This window comes from Dreissena polymorpha, chromosome 8 (genome assembly GCF_020536995.1).
Source record: "Dreissena polymorpha isolate Duluth1 chromosome 8, UMN_Dpol_1.0, whole genome shotgun sequence".
Classification (NCBI taxonomy): Eukaryota; Metazoa; Mollusca; class Bivalvia; order Myida; family Dreissenidae; genus Dreissena; species Dreissena polymorpha.
The window spans coordinates 183,394-201,807 of NC_068362.1; the positions used below are offsets into that span (position 1 = coordinate 183,394).

Below are 18,414 nucleotides of genomic sequence, written 5' to 3' on the forward strand. Positions count from 1 at the left end.
ATGATATGCCTTGGTTTACTCTCTTTTTTCCTCAAGCTTTCATCGTCATAGGATTGTTACTAGAGAAATAGCTACCACAAGGATACAATTCGGTTTGTTTAAATAAATGCTTTATATAAATAGGGAAATGCCTTCGATAAGCACTGTTCACCCACGTAGAAATGTGGTATAATAAAAAAAAATGTAGACCCACTGTGCAAATTCATAACGATTGTAAGTGCGTTTAATGTATAATGCCTAAGTCACAAATAATCAGGTCGCCGGCCGATGTGTCCGATCTCCAGGCATCGGTAAGACTGGGCACGTCGGAGCCGTCCGCCGTCCGATGAGTGACATAGTTTAATACCTCAGTCACAAATAGAGACCGATCAGAGAACGACGTATTTTTCCGCTCATCGGGCCCGGCCGATAATCGCACGGGCACCGGGTAATGTTGTTGCATCAGTTGGCGTCTGGATAAATTGTTAATCTCACACAAAAAGAATACCCGACGTCGGGCCCGAGAAGGAATCGATTTGAGATTGACAAAAGATCAGACGATCAACGCACGGTTACGGAGTGCGCCCAACATAGGATTCATTGTACGTATATCATAACGAGCGCCGTCCGGCGTCCGTTGGTCATCGTGCGGAAGCCCTCCGACAGTCAGATGGTCGCCGGCCGATGTATATACCCCTGGGAAATACCTTGACGTTTGCCGATACACGTTCAATGAATCCGATGTCGGGCGATAACCGTGCGTTGATTGTCCGATCTTTTTTCTATCTCAACTCGATCCTTTCCCGGGTCCGACGTCGGGTAAAATTTTTAGTTAGACATAAAATTAATCCAGACGCCGCCCGATGCTACAAAAATTACCCTTGCGATCATCGGCGGGCGCTAGCCCGATGAGCGGAAAAATACGTCGTCCGCTGATGCCGGACGCCGGTGTCCAAAACATTGACTTTAAAAGTTCTTGTTGTGGCATAACAAGGATGTGTATACATGTACGTTTGTAAAAGTATTCATATTAAGGAATTTCGTATAAATACATTGTGTCTGAAAACACTTTGTGTGAAAATAATAAACAAAAGAAACATGTTTTGTTTATTTATAAAGAAAACCACAAACGCGTTTAAATACAAGCAAATGCACAATTTGATAATGCAAAGAAACTGTTATTAAGGCACGATCATCACATATATAACAAAAAATGCTTTACTTTTAAAACTGACAGGTTAATGCAAGTTAATTATCTTTATAATCTTTATCTTTAGTTTGGACTGTAATATTTGCAGTGGGAGGTCGACGACTTAAATATTCTACTCACGACTTAAATATCAATTACATCAATTAAAGCATATTTAAACAAATCATACAAACGAAATTTACATTATAATATCCGTTTAGTGTAATTTCATGGCCACATATCTGAGCGACGACTCAAACCCAAACCACCATATTCCGTGTGGAGAAGGCACAGTTTCATGTTTGTAATAATATTTTCCGTTCAGATGAGAATCGAAACAGTCAGTGAACCACCAGCCACCACGATAGATACACGAACAACAGCGAGTACTAGTATCGTCATTGTCTGCATCGTTCGTTGAGAACATCTTGCCAGTATGCATAGTTAACCTATCTTGAACATCCCCATTGAACCCTTTTATACTCAGTTTGTATTTTCCAGCTTCAGACGACAAACCAAACTCATCGTACATCGCATATGCTTTTTTGCCTTCAAATGTCTCCATGTCGATTAGCAATTGGCGAGACTTGTATTTAGTCAGATGGTGGAGAAACTCGTTTCCCAGCCAGAAATCCCCGCTCACATTTCCAAAGCCCGTCTTGTACTCCTCCCAAGAGCGATAAAAGTCGACCGTTCCGTACTTTCGACGTTGAATAACTAACCAAGCCTTTCCTTGATCGATCTCACAATACACTTCCAGACCGGATGGTTTGAAGTCTGGATATATTGTATGAACACCGCTTTTGTCAACATCATCACAAGATGTAGGTTTAGGATGCACATCATTTCGTGTTCCACTTGTATTGCAAACCCCTTGAATTATCATCATGTCGGACTCAATTCTAGATACACACTGTGTTACATGAGAGGTAAAATTGTTCGTTAATGCGCCCAAACGTTGTACTAATGACTTCACTTGTATGCTTGCATTCTTAAATTCCGGTTCTTTTTCCTTGGAATCATCCATGCGTTTTACTTCTCTGAGCAGATCGTCTCTCAGTTCCGTCGTTTCCTTACTAAACTTTGTCATCAAATTATTGAGTGTGTCATACATACTGCTTTTCACGGTTCTATGCGAATCAGAGAAGTACCTTTCAAAGATAAACTCTAGTAATTTCGCGTTGTCAAAAGTATTGATAAAAGTTAAAAAGTTATTATCCTTCTGAAAGTGCATTGAGTTGAAAGGCGATTTCTAGCCTTCACCTGATTCGTTGGGGTCCAACCGCGTTGATCCAGCCAACATTTCATTCAAAACTTCTGCGACCTCTTGCCTGTAATCCACTTCTCTTTTCCGTGTGGGCTTACGTTGTTCTAAATCATTTTTGAAATCATCAAAAATGTCATTATTTCGATGTTCAGGAAAACATCTAATGCATTTGAATAATATTCCGACGAGTAAAATCAAGATTAATCCCGTGGACCTCATGTCGCTAACTAGAATATTAGTAACAGAGAAATCGGATGCGTCATGGCAATTGTTCGGAAGAAAGCAGGCAAGCAATTGGAAACTAATGGGGAAGGCGAACCGGCGCACGCCACCTTCCTCAGACTCCGATAATATATGAAAAGTTTCGGATCATTCTTAATCACGCTTAGCGGCTGTTTTATTCATATATAAGACGCCCGTTATTTAAATAGTGTTGTAGCATCTTATGGGAAGCAGTAAGCAGTACCCAAAGGACTACCGATGATCGTCTATTTAAAAACCACCGGTATATGTTAAAATCGGCGCCTCGCTTTTATTTTGTTTTGCTATAACGTATCAGATCAATTCTATTTTATGTATGGGTATGTATTTATACTGCACACGCATGTCCGTTGGTAGCCGAAAATACATGAAAATACATGTATAGTATTGTATTAATGATCGTTTTTCAAAATAAAGCTCATTTACAATAAACAGTTTGAGTGAAAACAGAATCAGCAACAATATCGGCAATGTTAAGGTGGCATGATTATATTATGCCGAGGTACCTTAATGCACATCTGATCTTGAGTCGAGACATTCAGGGCCAATATACTAATATTACTAGGTCTAATATCGTTAGTCCGTCTTTTTATGTCAATCGTTATAAGAAATGTGTAGCCGTCAAAGCAGTGCAATAGTTTGAACGAATTTATCTGCGTGTGAGTATTACGTCTTTGTTCTTTTAGGTAACATACAAGTAGCTGCTATTCATCTGTAGATGAAAGTCTATCCAAGTTACGCCTGTTTACCTGAGGGATGCATATTGTTATGTTTATAAACTTGGTAATGTTTCACTATACGCCCCCATTAAACCAAAATTATGCTGCATTTACTACAGAAACTTTCCTCTGTGGTGCAGCGTTCGTTTGGTATGTTGTACGCAAAAAGGAGCATTACAAAAGTAATGAATATTACATAAAGTAGTTTATATTTATACAAAAATGCAACCGCCTTCGCAAATGCGAAATATAAATATTCGGAGGTATCTTCTCAAGACGACTTATTTGACATGTGAAATGTATAATTATAATTCCATCTTAATGTATTTTATTCAGCTGGTAGAGCGCTTGAGTGCAACAATCCGAGGATCGCGGGTTTGATCCATGCCTCTGCTAAATAACGTGTGGCCGTGATATCCTTATTATGGCAATTCTCCTCCCTGCATCTGACCAAGTAGGGCGGTGTTCAAGTTAATACATAAGTTTGTACACCACCTTACCCAGCCAATTAATAAGCTGGTGAACTCACCGCCGTAATTAGACTGAAATACAAACAAACAAACAAATACCTGCGCTAAAACCTAAAACTGCGTTTACCCTCATGTCAGTGCCTACAGTCTTGTAAACAAAGTCGTTAACTGCATTTTTTGCGGAAGAACATATGATAAAGGAATGCGGATAGTGCGTAGTTGGCTGAAAGCTCGTAGATTAACATACAAAATGAATTACCGCACAACAATGTTACCGAATATCCTTGAATTCCATCCACTATATTGTTTGTGCAAAACTCATGTAAGGTAAGTTACCATTGCTTCTTTTTGATATTTTGTGTAAACTAATATTAGCAGCAACAGTTCATACAAAACTTAAAGTAGAGAGATCATAAGATTTTGGTAATACGTATTTTATGATCTTCTTATTGAACATCCGCAACGAAAACTTTCATGATGGGAAACAACTCGATTAAATTTGTCGAATATTCTTGCAGGAGTAACTGTCAATGATACGTCAATATGCATTGTGTTGCTCTGTGCTTCGTGTACTGATTTTGTTTTTGTTAACGATTCTTAGCCGCATTATATAAATACAAATGTACATGCTTTTTAATGAGGTCGAATAGTTGACAACCTAATCAGAGACCGTACTCCAAGAATGTAAACGCCGAACGAAGGCGAGTATTTGTGAAAATAAAATCTTGGAGAATAAGATTTGATCTGTAATTCTATTTATCAATCACCTTGTCTACCAAACAAATTTAGCGCTCCAGATATTAATTATATAAATAATGTTTCAGCCACTCATAAAGTACCAGTGTATTTGTCATTATGTTGATTTTCAGGGAAACGTTGCATTTGAATAAACATCAAACGATCACATCAAGATATATCGCGAAAACTTCATGTCTCCAACAAGGAAATTGAAATCAACCATATCGGATGTCATATAGCAACTTTTCGAAAGCATAACGGCAAGCAATTGTAAATGTTATTCAGAGGCGAATTTCATGGCGTTTAAGGGGCAAGCGGCGTACGCCCCCCCCCCCCCCCCCTAACCAATACTGACAACAAATGTTCAAAGTTTCCCGTCTTTTAAATCCTTCTTCACAACGAAGTTTTGCAACTTTCACTAGGGGAGACAACTTGTTTGAGTTTTTTTAAAAACGTTTGACATGAGTAAGGGCCCATGATTTATCAATACATTGTTGTGCAGTGTTCTTTCTTGACACGGTCGAACGATAGTAAACAAAGTTTTGGAACACCTGGAAAGCTTCGTAATTCGCTGGCACTTCCATAATGAACGGTTATGATGTTCGGTTACAATCCTAGGCGATTCATCCCCGCTCAATCATCAAAGAGTGTATCAAGGCGATGAAATGTTGTATCTTATGTATAATGTTTATATTAGAACGCCGCCGCCATCTAGTAAATTTGGTTCGACTACTACGATTTATCAAAACTTTTCCATATCATGTCTATTCACATAAAGCAATATTTGTGCATCATTTTACTGTCCCAACCCGAATTTAAAACCTTTTTTAATTTAAATAAATAATAAGTTCACACATTTAATTACAATCAAGTGTATAATAAAGCACAATCCAATTCTGGAATTGTGATTACATAACCGTCCTCTTACAACAACTGAATGGTAGTTTCAAATAATTGAATATTGACCATGCCTTAATGTGTCAGATTAGTATCTTACCGGTACTCAGTCGCCGTACAAGCCCCACACGTCTATCGACAGTGTGACCGGATACGAGTACCAGGCAGTTAACGGTACCCGACGAAAGTACAGCTGGCAATACCGGTGTTTTCTTTGGTTTAAGGCCCAACATGCTCTGGAGCGTCGACCTTTACTACTTTGAAGCCACTATCGTTAACAAAACGATCCACAAGCGCAAACATCCTTGATGTGGTTGCCTCTCAGATTTACTTAGCTAAAGCCAACTGGGAACTCGCAAAGGTCCTATAAGATTCATCTGACAAGGGTAAGTTGTTTTCAAACCATAAAGTTAGTAAAATAAAATTTTAAGTGTAAATCAATAGTAAATAATTCAAAAACAAAAAGAGTGCGTAGAACTAAACAATGTTAAACTTTGTGTTATTTATAGAGGCGTACTATGTTTTCCTTGTAAGTAGTACAATTTTGAAAGAAAAGCCACAGTATATTACGAATAATATCGAAAATATCGTTATCAAAGCTGGCTCCGATGCGAATTTGAAATGTTGCCTGAATCAGCGGCAAAGCAAACCTCATCAAATGCTTGCTTGCATAGTTGTTTTTTTCACGAAGTATAGTATTATTCTGAGGAAATCGACGTCCATATTAATACGGAAGATATATTTAATTGGTAATAGGTTAGGTTTCGGTAGTTTTTAAATATTTGAACCTTATATTTACCTATCGGTCTTCAAGTGAAAGACTGTAATGTTTTTTATCATACTTTTGAGCCCCTTTCTTCTTAAAACAACCACTTGAAGGCTTAATTTATTCACTTTACATCCTACATTTATGACATGTGTTATTACCATTTGACCAAGAAGAAATTAAAATACAAATGACAATAATGTCTTCCCTACACAATAAATAACAAGTTAATTTACAAATCAAAATTTTCATAAGTACAAGTATCTGGCAAATTCTTGCAAGGGACTTTGGCAACTATTTTTCTCTCCTGCTGTCATTACAAAGTTTTGACCTGTATTCATATCAAATAAAATTATGATAAAATTTTGGCCAGAATGCCTGTATTAGCACATTCTAAGTTTGCATTAGCTATTTATCAAACAAAGCAATGCATGCAGAATTGCGTCTGCGTGTAACTATTTTAATTCGTGAAGAAATGTTCAGTGGATACGACACTTTCACTCCAAACTCTCTGAATTGCAGTAAATTAGTGACCATAAAAGTTATTTTGTATGTTATTTTCAAATGGTATTTGTGTTTTTCATCGATTAATACATTATCAAAAAATAATTGAGAATTAAAACACTTCTTCTGGTCGAACACCCATTTAATTGATGTGAGTGCGATGCAGAATAATGCACACGAAACTTTCCGCGAACAAACTACCACATTTCTCTGTGATGTCATCGGTTTTACTGATGATCATTCGCCACGAAAATACTATTTGATCTAGATAACTTACTCAAGATACATTCCCAAAAATGGAGAATGGAAACCATAAATAACGTTAAACAAGAGATGTGTTTGTCAGAAACACAATGCCCCCTAGTGCGCAGCTTTGAAGCCATACATTTGACCTTTGACCTTGAACGATGACCTTGATCTTTACATTTAGTCACTCAAAATGTGCAGCTTCATGCGATAGACATGCATGCCAAATATCAAGTTGCTATCTTCAATATTCAAAATTTTATGAACAAACTTTAACGAAGGTTAAAGTTTTAGGAACGAAAAATACAATAATATTTGACGTTTGACCTTGAAGGATGACATTGACCTTGACTTTTCACCACTAAAAATGTGCAGCTCCATGAGATACACATGCATGCCAAATATGAAGTTGCTATCTTCAATATTAAAAAAGTTATTAAAGTATAACCAAGGTTAAAGTTTTGTGACACACACATACAATGACTGACTGACTGACTAACTGACTGACACAATGACAGACAGACAGGCCAAAAACAATATACCCCCGATCTTTCGATCCGGGGGCTTAAAAAGTAAAACAGTCTGCATAGAAGATCCGATTCATATTAAGTAAATAGCATAAAAATGAACCGTGAAATAATAAATAGCTCTTTGATGTAAATCCCTATTCAGTTTTCAACACTGAATGTTGTTTAGCACCAAAATATGCTCGCTAACAAATAGCAATGTATATTGTACATGTGTATATGTCGCATGGTCGTTTCAGATCGATTGTTTGCGAATGTTTAGCCATCATAACACCATCATTTAAACCCCGGCGTCTTAAAAAACTCCTTTATTGACACATACATAACTATTACAGGCGCTAGTAGTAGTATTTACCAACGAAACAAATTATGTGCACACAACAAAATTTAAAATCTTTTATGCTAGGTTAACATCAATATGAGACTACCGTGGTAGCTTGGGGTGCAAAACCATGATGTCTCCGAGAGGGAAACAGCCTATTGGTGATTTCCTTCACAGTTTTACTGCGTCTCAATCCGCTCAAAAGAGGCAAATTTTCTCGAATTTTCACTTCGTCAATGTATCCGGGACTCCGCTGACATGAAATGTTGCTCTTGTTACTTGCGAAGGTGGGTGCGGAAACCCGCTCAACAATAAAATCAAGTTCTTCTTCGAGGACTACTTTTTCGTCGCAGTAGTCAAAATCAAATGCGTCCGGTTCGTCAGATTCCTTTTTGTTTTCGTGGTCGTAGCATAGATGGCATGCGTGGACTGTCTTTGCGAGCGTTGCTGTGGTTGGTCTGCGTAGTTTTACCAAAGATTTTGCTACGTGACTACTGACGTCAGCAGATCTTGCACGGACTAGTTTTCCTTCCTTCAAGTTTTGAGCCTCGTCGCTGTCTGTGTACCCGCGTGAATGAAGACTGGTAGCAGTCGTGGGACGCTGAGAAAAGACCAAAGTAATGTCGTTATATACGTCGCTTGTTGTCTAACAATCGCTTGCATTAAGTATCATTAGTTCTACATAGCTTATGATATAAATTATACATTTGCAAAATAAATCAAATAGCGATCGTATTTTCATATAACGAGTTGATAATTAAACAATTCCTATAAAGTGGATGACATTGCGTACGAAAACACAACTGGGATATAAACCAACAATCGAGTTCAAGTGTACAGTAAACAAAATGTTTTTTTACAGATTAAACATGTGTAATGTCATGAAAGCGTGTCTACTTTAAAACATCAAAAATGCTGTTATAAGTACTGATTTTTACACACCTGCAGCCTCCGGATGTGGCGCAGCATCTCGCGCTCTGTAAATCGCCGGCTCCTGCTGTCCACAGTGCCGTCGGCAGTGTCCGTTGATGATATCCGCGAGGCCGTCCGCCGTCCACATGCCGACGCAACACTCCGTCGGCCGCCGTCAGATAGCAGGAGCTCGTAGTTGTTTACCTAGTGACAAACAATGTGCCATATACATAATTGGATCTGAAATTTTAGTCACTTAATGAAAATTATATACTATAAGACGAACTGAAGAAATGTATTAAAAAGCGGAACTTTGGTGAGCTAACCATTGGTGACAAATTTGTAGTTTTGGTTTAGATGCGGGTTGGTTTTTTTTAATATTGTATGAAATGTCAAAAACCAACCCCAATTAGAGATGCTATTTTTTAACCATATATGTTTAATGCAATTTTAGTTGATCCAAAAAGGTAACAAAACGTTATGTTATCAAAGTTCTGTTAAAAACTTACATAACTTAATAAAGTGTCGTTTGGTGGAATTTGAAACAGCTTTTTCACGCTTTTGCCTGTGCGCAGAACACACGATAGTACACAAATAATAACATAGAACATTGGCGTTCACAGTATATAATTTCTTACATTCTCTTCCAAAAGGGAGGATTGTCGGGGATTATACAATGAAATTAAACATAACATCAAATACCGAAAAACTTTAAAATAATTACATGTTGAATGAAACTGAAACAAAGTTGAAAACTGCGGCATTTAGATGGCTAGCAGCAGAATCATTACATGTAGATAAATATTGTCATGCGTATCAAGGGGACCGCTGCGAGGAGACATTTGTGTTTATTATACCTCACTTGTATTCACAATGCTAAACTCCCATAGGCCATCGTGACATTGAGATACTGTCGGACCCAGCGGGAAAAAATTTGCTGTCCAAAAATACTGTCGCCCGCTAAAAAAGTATACTGTCCCATTCGCGCATGCGCAGTACGCAGTTTTGCATTTCCTTTATAAACAGACGATTCATATTGTTCATGTTTAAATAGTTTTTTTTGGTATAATAAAATCAATATTACATGTCTGACAGGGTGACAAATTTGTTAACTTTCTGAAAAAATACTGTCAACCTCGGCGACAATATTTCCTCAAGTTGACAAATTTACAGTCACCCTGTCAGACATGTAATATTTGTAAAATTCCTACCTGCCGCTGCTCCTCGGTGTGTAGTTTGGCGCTGAAGGTTGCCTTGGTTACCCGCTTCAGTATCTCCTGAAGTTCCTTGCTGTTCACCTGTCGGAAGCCATAGGCATTGGGCGGCGGGGGAGTTTTCACTTTCTTGTAGTAGTTTCCGCTCAGTTCGGCTCTTGGTGTTAGATTAAGTACATATCTGTAAATGAGCGGTCGATTTCAGTTCATTAATTACATGTAGTATATGGGTTAAATGTTTGCCTACTATAACACGGCGAAATTACAGTGAACACGTGTAATATATGTTCATATCATTTTGCTTCATGGATAGGATTGTAAAATAAATTGTAAGCATGTATTTTTTTTCCAAAAAATGTAGTGATTTTATTCACGAATTAACAAATGTCTGTCCTATATAAACTATCCCAAAATTTGTAATTTAGACAGGAAAAACGAAACTGAGCTTTTTTTATCTTAGTTAACTTAATACGTATTTGAAATCTTGAAATTTGACTATTTTTAGATTGATAGCTAAAATTGGAAGAGTAATGTGTCGAATAACATGTTTACATTCACCCATTTATGCCTGGCGTCTAGAAAAAAAGGCATTGGCAAACAGCGTAGACCCAGATGTGACGCCGCATGAAGCGGCGTCTTATCTGGGTCTGCGCTGTTTGCTTCAAGGAATTTCTGTAAGAAACATTCTAAATATTGAAATAAACATACCAGACATGTCTAACTTTTTAAATGAATTGATGCAATTTAGAAGGATGGGAGAGTCCACTAGACTTAAATGGGTTAATTATTTCCACTTAATTAGGTTTCTCTAACAAATAAGATTAAAAAGTAAGAAAATATTTACCTTAAGAATGCAAGTTTTAATAATATAATTTCTTACCAAATTGCGTTAAGTCCAAAGCAAGAGAACAGCAAAATACAAAGTGAATTGAGAAACTGAAACGGATCTTGATTATCTATTTCAATAATTCAAATTGATTTTCCTTTAAACAAACACGCGTGTATTATGTCGTTACGTAGCATTGTGCACCCGTCCTTCGGTAAAGTCAATACTGATTAACCAAACAGATAAACACGCCGGAAAGTCCAATTAAAACATTCAATATTCTTATTTTCTTAATATTTCCTATTGATCCATAACAAAAACAGTTTTTATGTCAATTTACAATTCTTTGTTTGTATGATAAGTTACTATTTATCCAGGATATTTCAAAACTCAAAATCGTGTACAGGCCTATTAACAACGTAGACATGAATTTTAAAATTACAAACAAGAGGTGATGGTAAGTCAGACTGTAAATTAGATACAAATTATATGTTTTATATACCCCTCGACTGCATGCGTGTTTTTGACCAATAAGAAATAGGGCGATTTGTATTTCACCGATTGTTATAGTTTGTATTATGTTGAGATTTCAAACAGGCATATAATATTAATATTAAACGCACTTCAACAACAAAAAGGTGTCCGGTAAGCGCAGTGGATGATACATGCGTATCTTACTTCTACGACCCGGGTTCAAGCCTCGTTCCCGGCGCATGCATGTTATTTTGGTCACCATACCGGACAGGTAGGTTTCCTCCAGGCAAACCGGTCCCCCCCCCACACACACACACAAAGTATAAGACCACGCCAAAAAAAAAGAGAATAACTTTCAGTGAAAACTAAAGAGCTGTGCATTGCAGCTATGATTCAAAGTTCTTCCCAGCTTTCGTGAGTCTAGTAAGCAAATTATGTAGGAGTGCTGGGACACACTCCGGGTCTACACATTATGCGGTCTCTGGCCTGGGGAACCCCCATAAACTTCGAAATACACATACAGCAATTAAAAAAGCCCGAGTAAGAAGCAACAAATTGAAAACAGATTCTGATTTATATATTACCGACCTAGACACACATACTCTGAGTGTATCAAAAAATACATTCGCACCGAGCGCGTTCAGACATAAAGATAAATAATAGTACATGGTAGTTTCTACGAACGAAATAGTTTTCGCTTAAATAAAGGTAATTTTCTTTCAAAAGAAAGATATTATTATTTATTTATTATTATTAGTAGTAGTAGTATTATTATATTATTTATTTCTTATGTTATTTAAGCACGCATTGGATTATTTCTCGCTTTTTAAATAAATGTGAAACAGTGTTACTACATTGCAGCATAAGAAACATGTTATGTAAACATAGCTGAAACTAAATCTTTAAATCGGTACGAAATTATAACGTTTCAGTATTCAGTATTTTTTGTTATGTACAAATGATAAAGCGCAACATTGTATATTTCGCTTTTGGACTAAAGTTTTCACATTGTTGGTAAAAAGAAATGTTTTCATTACAAATACCAGTCTCGTTCTCTATATTCGTATTCTATTCAAGTAAGTGCAAGATTTTAAAACAAACGTTCTTGCTACCCTAGCAAAGTGCACATTTATTATGTACGAGTGTTAAATTGCTGATAGACTCTCTACGGTTGCCGGTTTACAAAACAGATTGATTAAACTCCGTATTCAAGAACAATGTTTGGATAACATTAACATAGGAAGGCTCTCAACTCGGATGTTTAACAGCGTAGACACGTCTCAATGATCGGTATTTTCTTTAATTTTTACATTAATAATACGACGTAATTAACAAGCCAGTGTGTGCGAAAATACTTAAGTAAGGACTGAATAACAGGAAGCGAAAATACTATTTTAATTGGGAACATAAAAGGCTTGATTATGTTCTCATTTTTATCTCTAAATTATTGCTCAGATCGGGTAATAGTTATAATACCTAAGTTGCGAGCGGTCGTTGTGTATCCGTTTATAAACAATTCTGTGCGCCTGACAAAGTCTGCAAAAATGACGATATCATAGTTGTAATTTATTTAATTTATTAATTTATTGATATTTAACCGTGACTATTGTTTTTAATTAAATAGTTAAGTTTCCCCGTGGTTTCCATTCTTTGAGGGAATGAAAAAAAATCAGCGGTAACATTATCACAAATGCCACTTTGGTATTTAAATTAAATTGCAACTATTATTATTAGCCACTTGTTAAATAATTGGTTCCGGTGGCGACCACTAACGATTCTAACCCCCAAAACAACAAATGTAAAATTGAACCATAAATTTTTATGCTCAAATTATGTTATTAAATATTAAATTATTGCTTAAATTGATCGTAAATATGTTGTTACGTTGGAATTTAATGTTCGTTTTTAAAACTCGCAAATAAAAATTAAAATATTCATTTAGTAAATTTATGTTGGTTTTGTATATGAATCCAAGTACTCATACGTCACAAATCATCTGTTCCCGACAATCGGTGGGCACTCTTTGGCCACAAGCAATGTGATCCCGACAACTCCTGGTCACTCTAAGAATGCTTATGCACAACCGCAGAACGACGGAATGGCGGTGCCATATGACAGTGTGCTCTACATTGGCTGCACGACTATTGTGATGCTGAAACAGTTAACCATTTGATCAAAGAAATATTAAGACTGTTCATTCGACGATTGGAATTTGATAAAGATAACAAATGTTTTTGGTCTTTGCGGGTGCTTGTCTTTTGAGTCAATAATTGCTCTATAATTGTGCCGCGCTCTGTAAAAAGTGGGTTAAATACATTTGCGTAAAGTGTCGTCCCAGATAACCCTGTGCAGTACGCACTGATTTTCAGCTAAATATATGAAGTAACTACCAATTTAATTAGGTCATACTTGTGTGGAGAATGTCACACAAATTATTATAAGACGTTCACTGTTACAATGGGGCAAGTGGAAAACAACACATTTCATTTTACTCAGGGTAATAGGAAAAGAGTAGTTTCGCTTCAGTGTAATTTCGAAATGTTTCGCTTTTTGAGAAGCCGGTTCAAAAATATTCTGACTTATGTTTTGTAGAAAACATATATCACAGCCCGATCAGACCATCAAATACTTTGCAAATGTAGAAAATGTTTTGGAGCCGCGCTCTGTGAAAAGGGGGTTTAATGCATGTGCGTAAAGTGTCGTCCCAGATTAGCCTGTGCAGTCCACACAGGCTAATCAGGACGACACTTTCAGCCTTAACTTGATTTTTGCTTTATAGGGACTTTCTTAAAACGCAAAATATCATAAAAGAGGAAAGTGTCGTCCCTGATTAACCTGTGCGAACTGCACAGGCTAATCTGGGACGACACTACACACATGCATTAAACCCCTTTTTCGCAGAACACGGTCCATTTGTAAAGAAAATGGCCGTTTTCGAGTTATATAACAATCTTATCCAGTTCTACATGCAAGTATATTACCACGGTTTTGATAACATTTCATTTAAAATCATTAGCATAAAAGATATGTTTACGTATGATCAATCTCATAATGTAAACAAAAAATCAACTAAAAAATGTATTACTTTTAAATAAAAAATAAACAAACGCTGTCTGGCGTTGTACTTTTATAACCGGACGCAGCTTGAAGACTTTTTTTTATCATTTTATGTTACTTCATGCAGCTCTCATAATTATTTTCCTTTTCAAAAAGTGCACACAAGAAGTTTTGATTATATTCCTGATTTCATTAATATAATGCGTTTATATGTTTCCAAGTCATGCAAGAGTTAACACTTTGATGCATTGACAACCATCGGCTTAGCTGTAATTTTGGAACATAAACAAAGAGTATTTGATGTTGTTGGAAGTACATAATGCATGCTTTGTTTCATTAACTTGCGACTCAGATAGTAACAGTTTAAGTGCTCTTGTTTCTATCTATCCATTGACTAATTGAATGGTTATTTAATTAATGTCGATCTCTTCCTTGGAATTGATTTTGAATTTTTAAAAATAGTTTTATTTGTATCTAAATGCAATGTTTTATAAATAAAAATTGGACAAAGGTGACGTTTAACCGAAATCGTTTATAATTGTAACCTTTAGGAACACCGTATAATTGAATTTCAACTCTCTGAAATTTTACAAATAATTATGTTACATGACACAGTGTATAATTAGTGTGTTTTTTCTGTACGAAAGTGTCCGTCTTTAAATAAATTTCATATTTACTTGTAAGCTACGTTTTATGTGTACATTATCACATATGTAATTAAAACATATTCGTTCGGTTTAATCAAGTTTAAACCAATTTCTTCTCACTCGTTAGAAGCAACATGACGGAAGTAGAATATTTGAAAGAGAAAAAACACCATAGAGCAGACAAATACTCAACACTCATCGCAAATGGGTTGTTTCTTTGCGATCTATTAGAGAAAAAATTCGGTTCAAAATAGTATTGTCTCGCATCAATCAGTCGAACACAATGACATTTAGTTGATGTGCCCATGAACTATATTCGGGAAACGGTAAGAAGTGATAATAATAGGCTGGATAATATTTATGAAGCGAAGAAACAGAAATGCTAGTGGAAAACACAACCAATAAAGAAGTAGGGATGGAACACGACTTCTAGAAAAACCTGCTTTAAATAGCATGTTGTGGTTTCAATTAAACAGGTCGTAAAACACCACTTCTATACATGTATAAGTTTTATAGTCGAAAAGACACTTACAGTATTTTAGCATTCACAATATTTGAAACCTTCAATTACCCATCGTAATATTCTTAAATTGTATATTTTAAAATAAACAACGTGAAATAAGCATTTTAGTGGTTTTGTTGATTCAAATACTTTTCGGGCTGTTAATAGATCACTAAGAGTTTCAATTGACATCATTTACAAACTGTCAAAAACCAATAATAATGAATAATTTTGGATTTGTCGATATCTCTACCAAGTGATATAATATACAATCAATGTAATCCAATCAAGAACTTTTCTTCATGAGCTACTATCGATGGGACTGAACTAACTCAGGCAAAAACAATATATATTTACGGAGGCAATATTAATGAATACATTCCTATATATTTGCCACAATCAGCAACATTTTCTCTATATTGATAATATCTAGACACAAATTATAACTGAGTCAAATGAAGGAAAAATAGTAGATAACACATTCAATTTGTGTTGCACCTTGGTCTCATGTGAGCGATTAAGAACCATATTTGCAATTTTGTATTCACATAAAGATCCTAGTACCATTGGTCAAGTTTTAGGCAAAGAGCTCGAGTCCTTTGGTAAGTGGTTAATAGACAATAACCTATCCCTCCATCTAGGCAAAACAGAGTGTATTCTTTTTGGTTCGAAACGTAAACTCACTAAGGTGGACAATTTTAAAATACAATGTAATGATCATGTTATAAAATCTCAGACGCATGTAAAATATCTTGGTTCGATTTTGGATGCTGATTTGTCTGGTACTTCTATTGTAAATAATATCGTCAAGAAGGTTACCTCTAGACTTAAATTTTTATATAGACAAAGTGCTTTCTTAAATAAAAGTCTTAGAATAAGTTTATGTAGTTCTTTAATGAAATGCCATTTAGATTATGCATTCTCTTCGTGGTATTGTGGGCTCACGAAACAGCTCAAGCACAAGCTACAAATAGTCCAAAATAAAATGGTTCGTTTTATTAACAATTCCCATAGTAGAACGTCACTTGGTGTATCGAATTTTGAAGATCTTGGTTTATTGAATATTGAGCAAAGATTCAAGCAACTTCGACTTAACCATATCCATAAGATTTTCTACAATAAATGCCCGAGCCATATGAAAGACAATTTTGTCAAATGTACAGATGTCCATCAATATGGGAATAGATCAAGATTAAATTTGAATGTACCTCAAGTTGATGGCTTTACTAGTTCTTCATTTTACTACAATGGTATTAAGGATTGGAATTCATTACCTGATAATATAAAGGCCATCAAATCGAAATTTACTTTTAAGAAACTTGTTAAGAAACATCTATTAAATGAAATGAAGGAAGACGAGAATTCCATGTATTTTTACTTTTAGATTTGTTTTATTTTATGAAATTGCTTATTTTTATGCTAATTTGTATGAGTCTGTGTATTATCATGTCAACGTTTGAAAGTCTCACTTTTTTAATATGTAAAAGATATCATTTAAAGATCATGTCGTTTTTATCTTAAGAACTGAAACAAACTATATATTTATAGTTACTTATAAGACCTGTTTAACAAAATCCAGGGACCCCGTTGGAAATAAGCTTATTCATGTTTACATGTCTAGGCTTTACGGGTTATCCTGTGTATACATCATGAAGTTATATTAGTTAGATCTGTGATAAAAGGCACCATTTACACTTGAAGTTACAATGTTAGCTATATCGTAGTATTTGTATTTGTACTTAACATGTTACGATATTGTAATGCATTGATTATATTGAACTGTAAAATGCTTGACATGTATACACAAATAAAACTAACTAACTAACTATTTACCCCTTTGTCAGGCAACTGACAGATAATTGGTTGTAAGGATGCCCCAACTATGTTGTAAAATCGTGCCGATATTTCAAAATATCATGGTTTCATTCACTTCTTGTAGAGCTCTGGCCATTTTGATCGTTTTCAAGACATTACACTGAACACGTTCCCAGTGATATGCCAAATAATAACATAAAATATGAAAAACATGGTTTGTGTAACTGAAAATCGCATGAATAAGTAGTTTCGACAGACTGTTTTGGGGCGTCAAATTCATTATTTCATGTTACTGCAATCGCAACTAGGCTCTTATCTTAACGTGATGTTTCGCATAACATTTAAGTCGACCGAGGACGAATGTCGCTCAATGGTTAATATGTTTAACTGGCAAAAGATGGCATGATAATTGCTTTTTCACGGTATTTAACTTGCGATAAGACATACCAATGGGGGTTAAATTGCGTTGTCTGGTTATTCATAATGCTTAAATTAATCGATGCAAATGGTTTACGAAAAGCAATTTCAAGTTATACAATCTTTTATATTTCTCCTGAAATAAATGTAATACCACGAAGTTCATAACACTATATAAATTTATGCGTTCCTCCATTTAAACTGTCATAGCATAATCTAGATCACTATATGCCTACTCACATGTATAGGGCTTCCTAGAAAAGCACCAAGAACATGTGGTGTTTTTTTTTTGTTTATGCGCAAATGGCAAAAATGATAACTTTTTAGAACTATAAAGACGTAATGGATATTCAAAACTATTTAAAGTACTAGTTATCAGTGTTATAAAGTTGGTTTTAAAATATGCTTAAACACGTAGCATAATAACAATTTACAGTTTAAAAATAGGGGTCGAGACATAAATAAATTCTACGAATAAACAACAGCCTGTGTGTCTGTGTGGCAGGAGAATTTGTTGTTGTTTTTTTCTTTATTCTTTTTATAAGAAACGCATTATTAATTTATATTTATCGAATGATTCACGATAAAAGAAATGGTATGTAAATGCAGTATATATTCTAATGCAGTGATAAACATAATAAATTGTGTGTTTTTTTAACCGTTAT

The 18,414-nt window shown here is 35.5% G+C and overlaps 2 protein-coding genes across 2 annotated transcripts; both read right to left on the reverse strand.

Annotated features, from left to right (window-relative positions):
• Positions 1 to 1,385: 1,385 nt before the first annotated feature.
• On the reverse strand, positions 1,386 to 2,282 carry LOC127842084 (fibroleukin-like). Its single transcript, XM_052371402.1, has one exon. It carries the CDS (start codon positions 2,280 to 2,282, stop codon positions 1,386 to 1,388), a length of 897 nt encoding a protein of 298 aa, XP_052227362.1.
• Positions 2,283 to 7,856: 5,574 nt separating this feature from the next.
• LOC127841849 (uncharacterized) lies at positions 7,857 to 11,054 on the reverse strand. The gene is made up of 4 exons (XM_052370977.1): positions 10,892 to 11,054; positions 10,009 to 10,192; positions 8,828 to 9,001; positions 7,857 to 8,486 (listed from the first exon to the last, which is right to left on the reverse strand). The coding sequence occupies exons 3-4, from the start codon at positions 8,852 to 8,854 to the stop codon at positions 7,977 to 7,979; spliced, it is 537 nt and encodes a 178-aa protein (XP_052226937.1). The 5' UTR covers positions 8,855 to 9,001; positions 10,009 to 10,192; positions 10,892 to 11,054; the 3' UTR covers positions 7,857 to 7,976.
• Positions 11,055 to 18,414: the final 7,360 nt, after the last annotated feature.

What these genes read in the sequence shown, in the direction of transcription:
- LOC127842084 (XM_052371402.1), bottom strand. Translation starts at nt 2,282, where the DNA reads ATGTATGACACACTCAATAATTTGATGACAAAGTTTAGTAAGGAAACG.
- LOC127841849 (XM_052370977.1), bottom strand. Translation starts at nt 8,854, where the DNA reads ATGCTGCGCCACATCCGGAGGCTGCAG. An exon ending in GCCACATCCGGAGGCTGCAG is followed by an intron (nt 8,487 to 8,827) that starts GTGTGTAAAAAT and finishes GTCTTTTCTCAG; the next exon opens with CGTCCCACGACTGCTACCAG.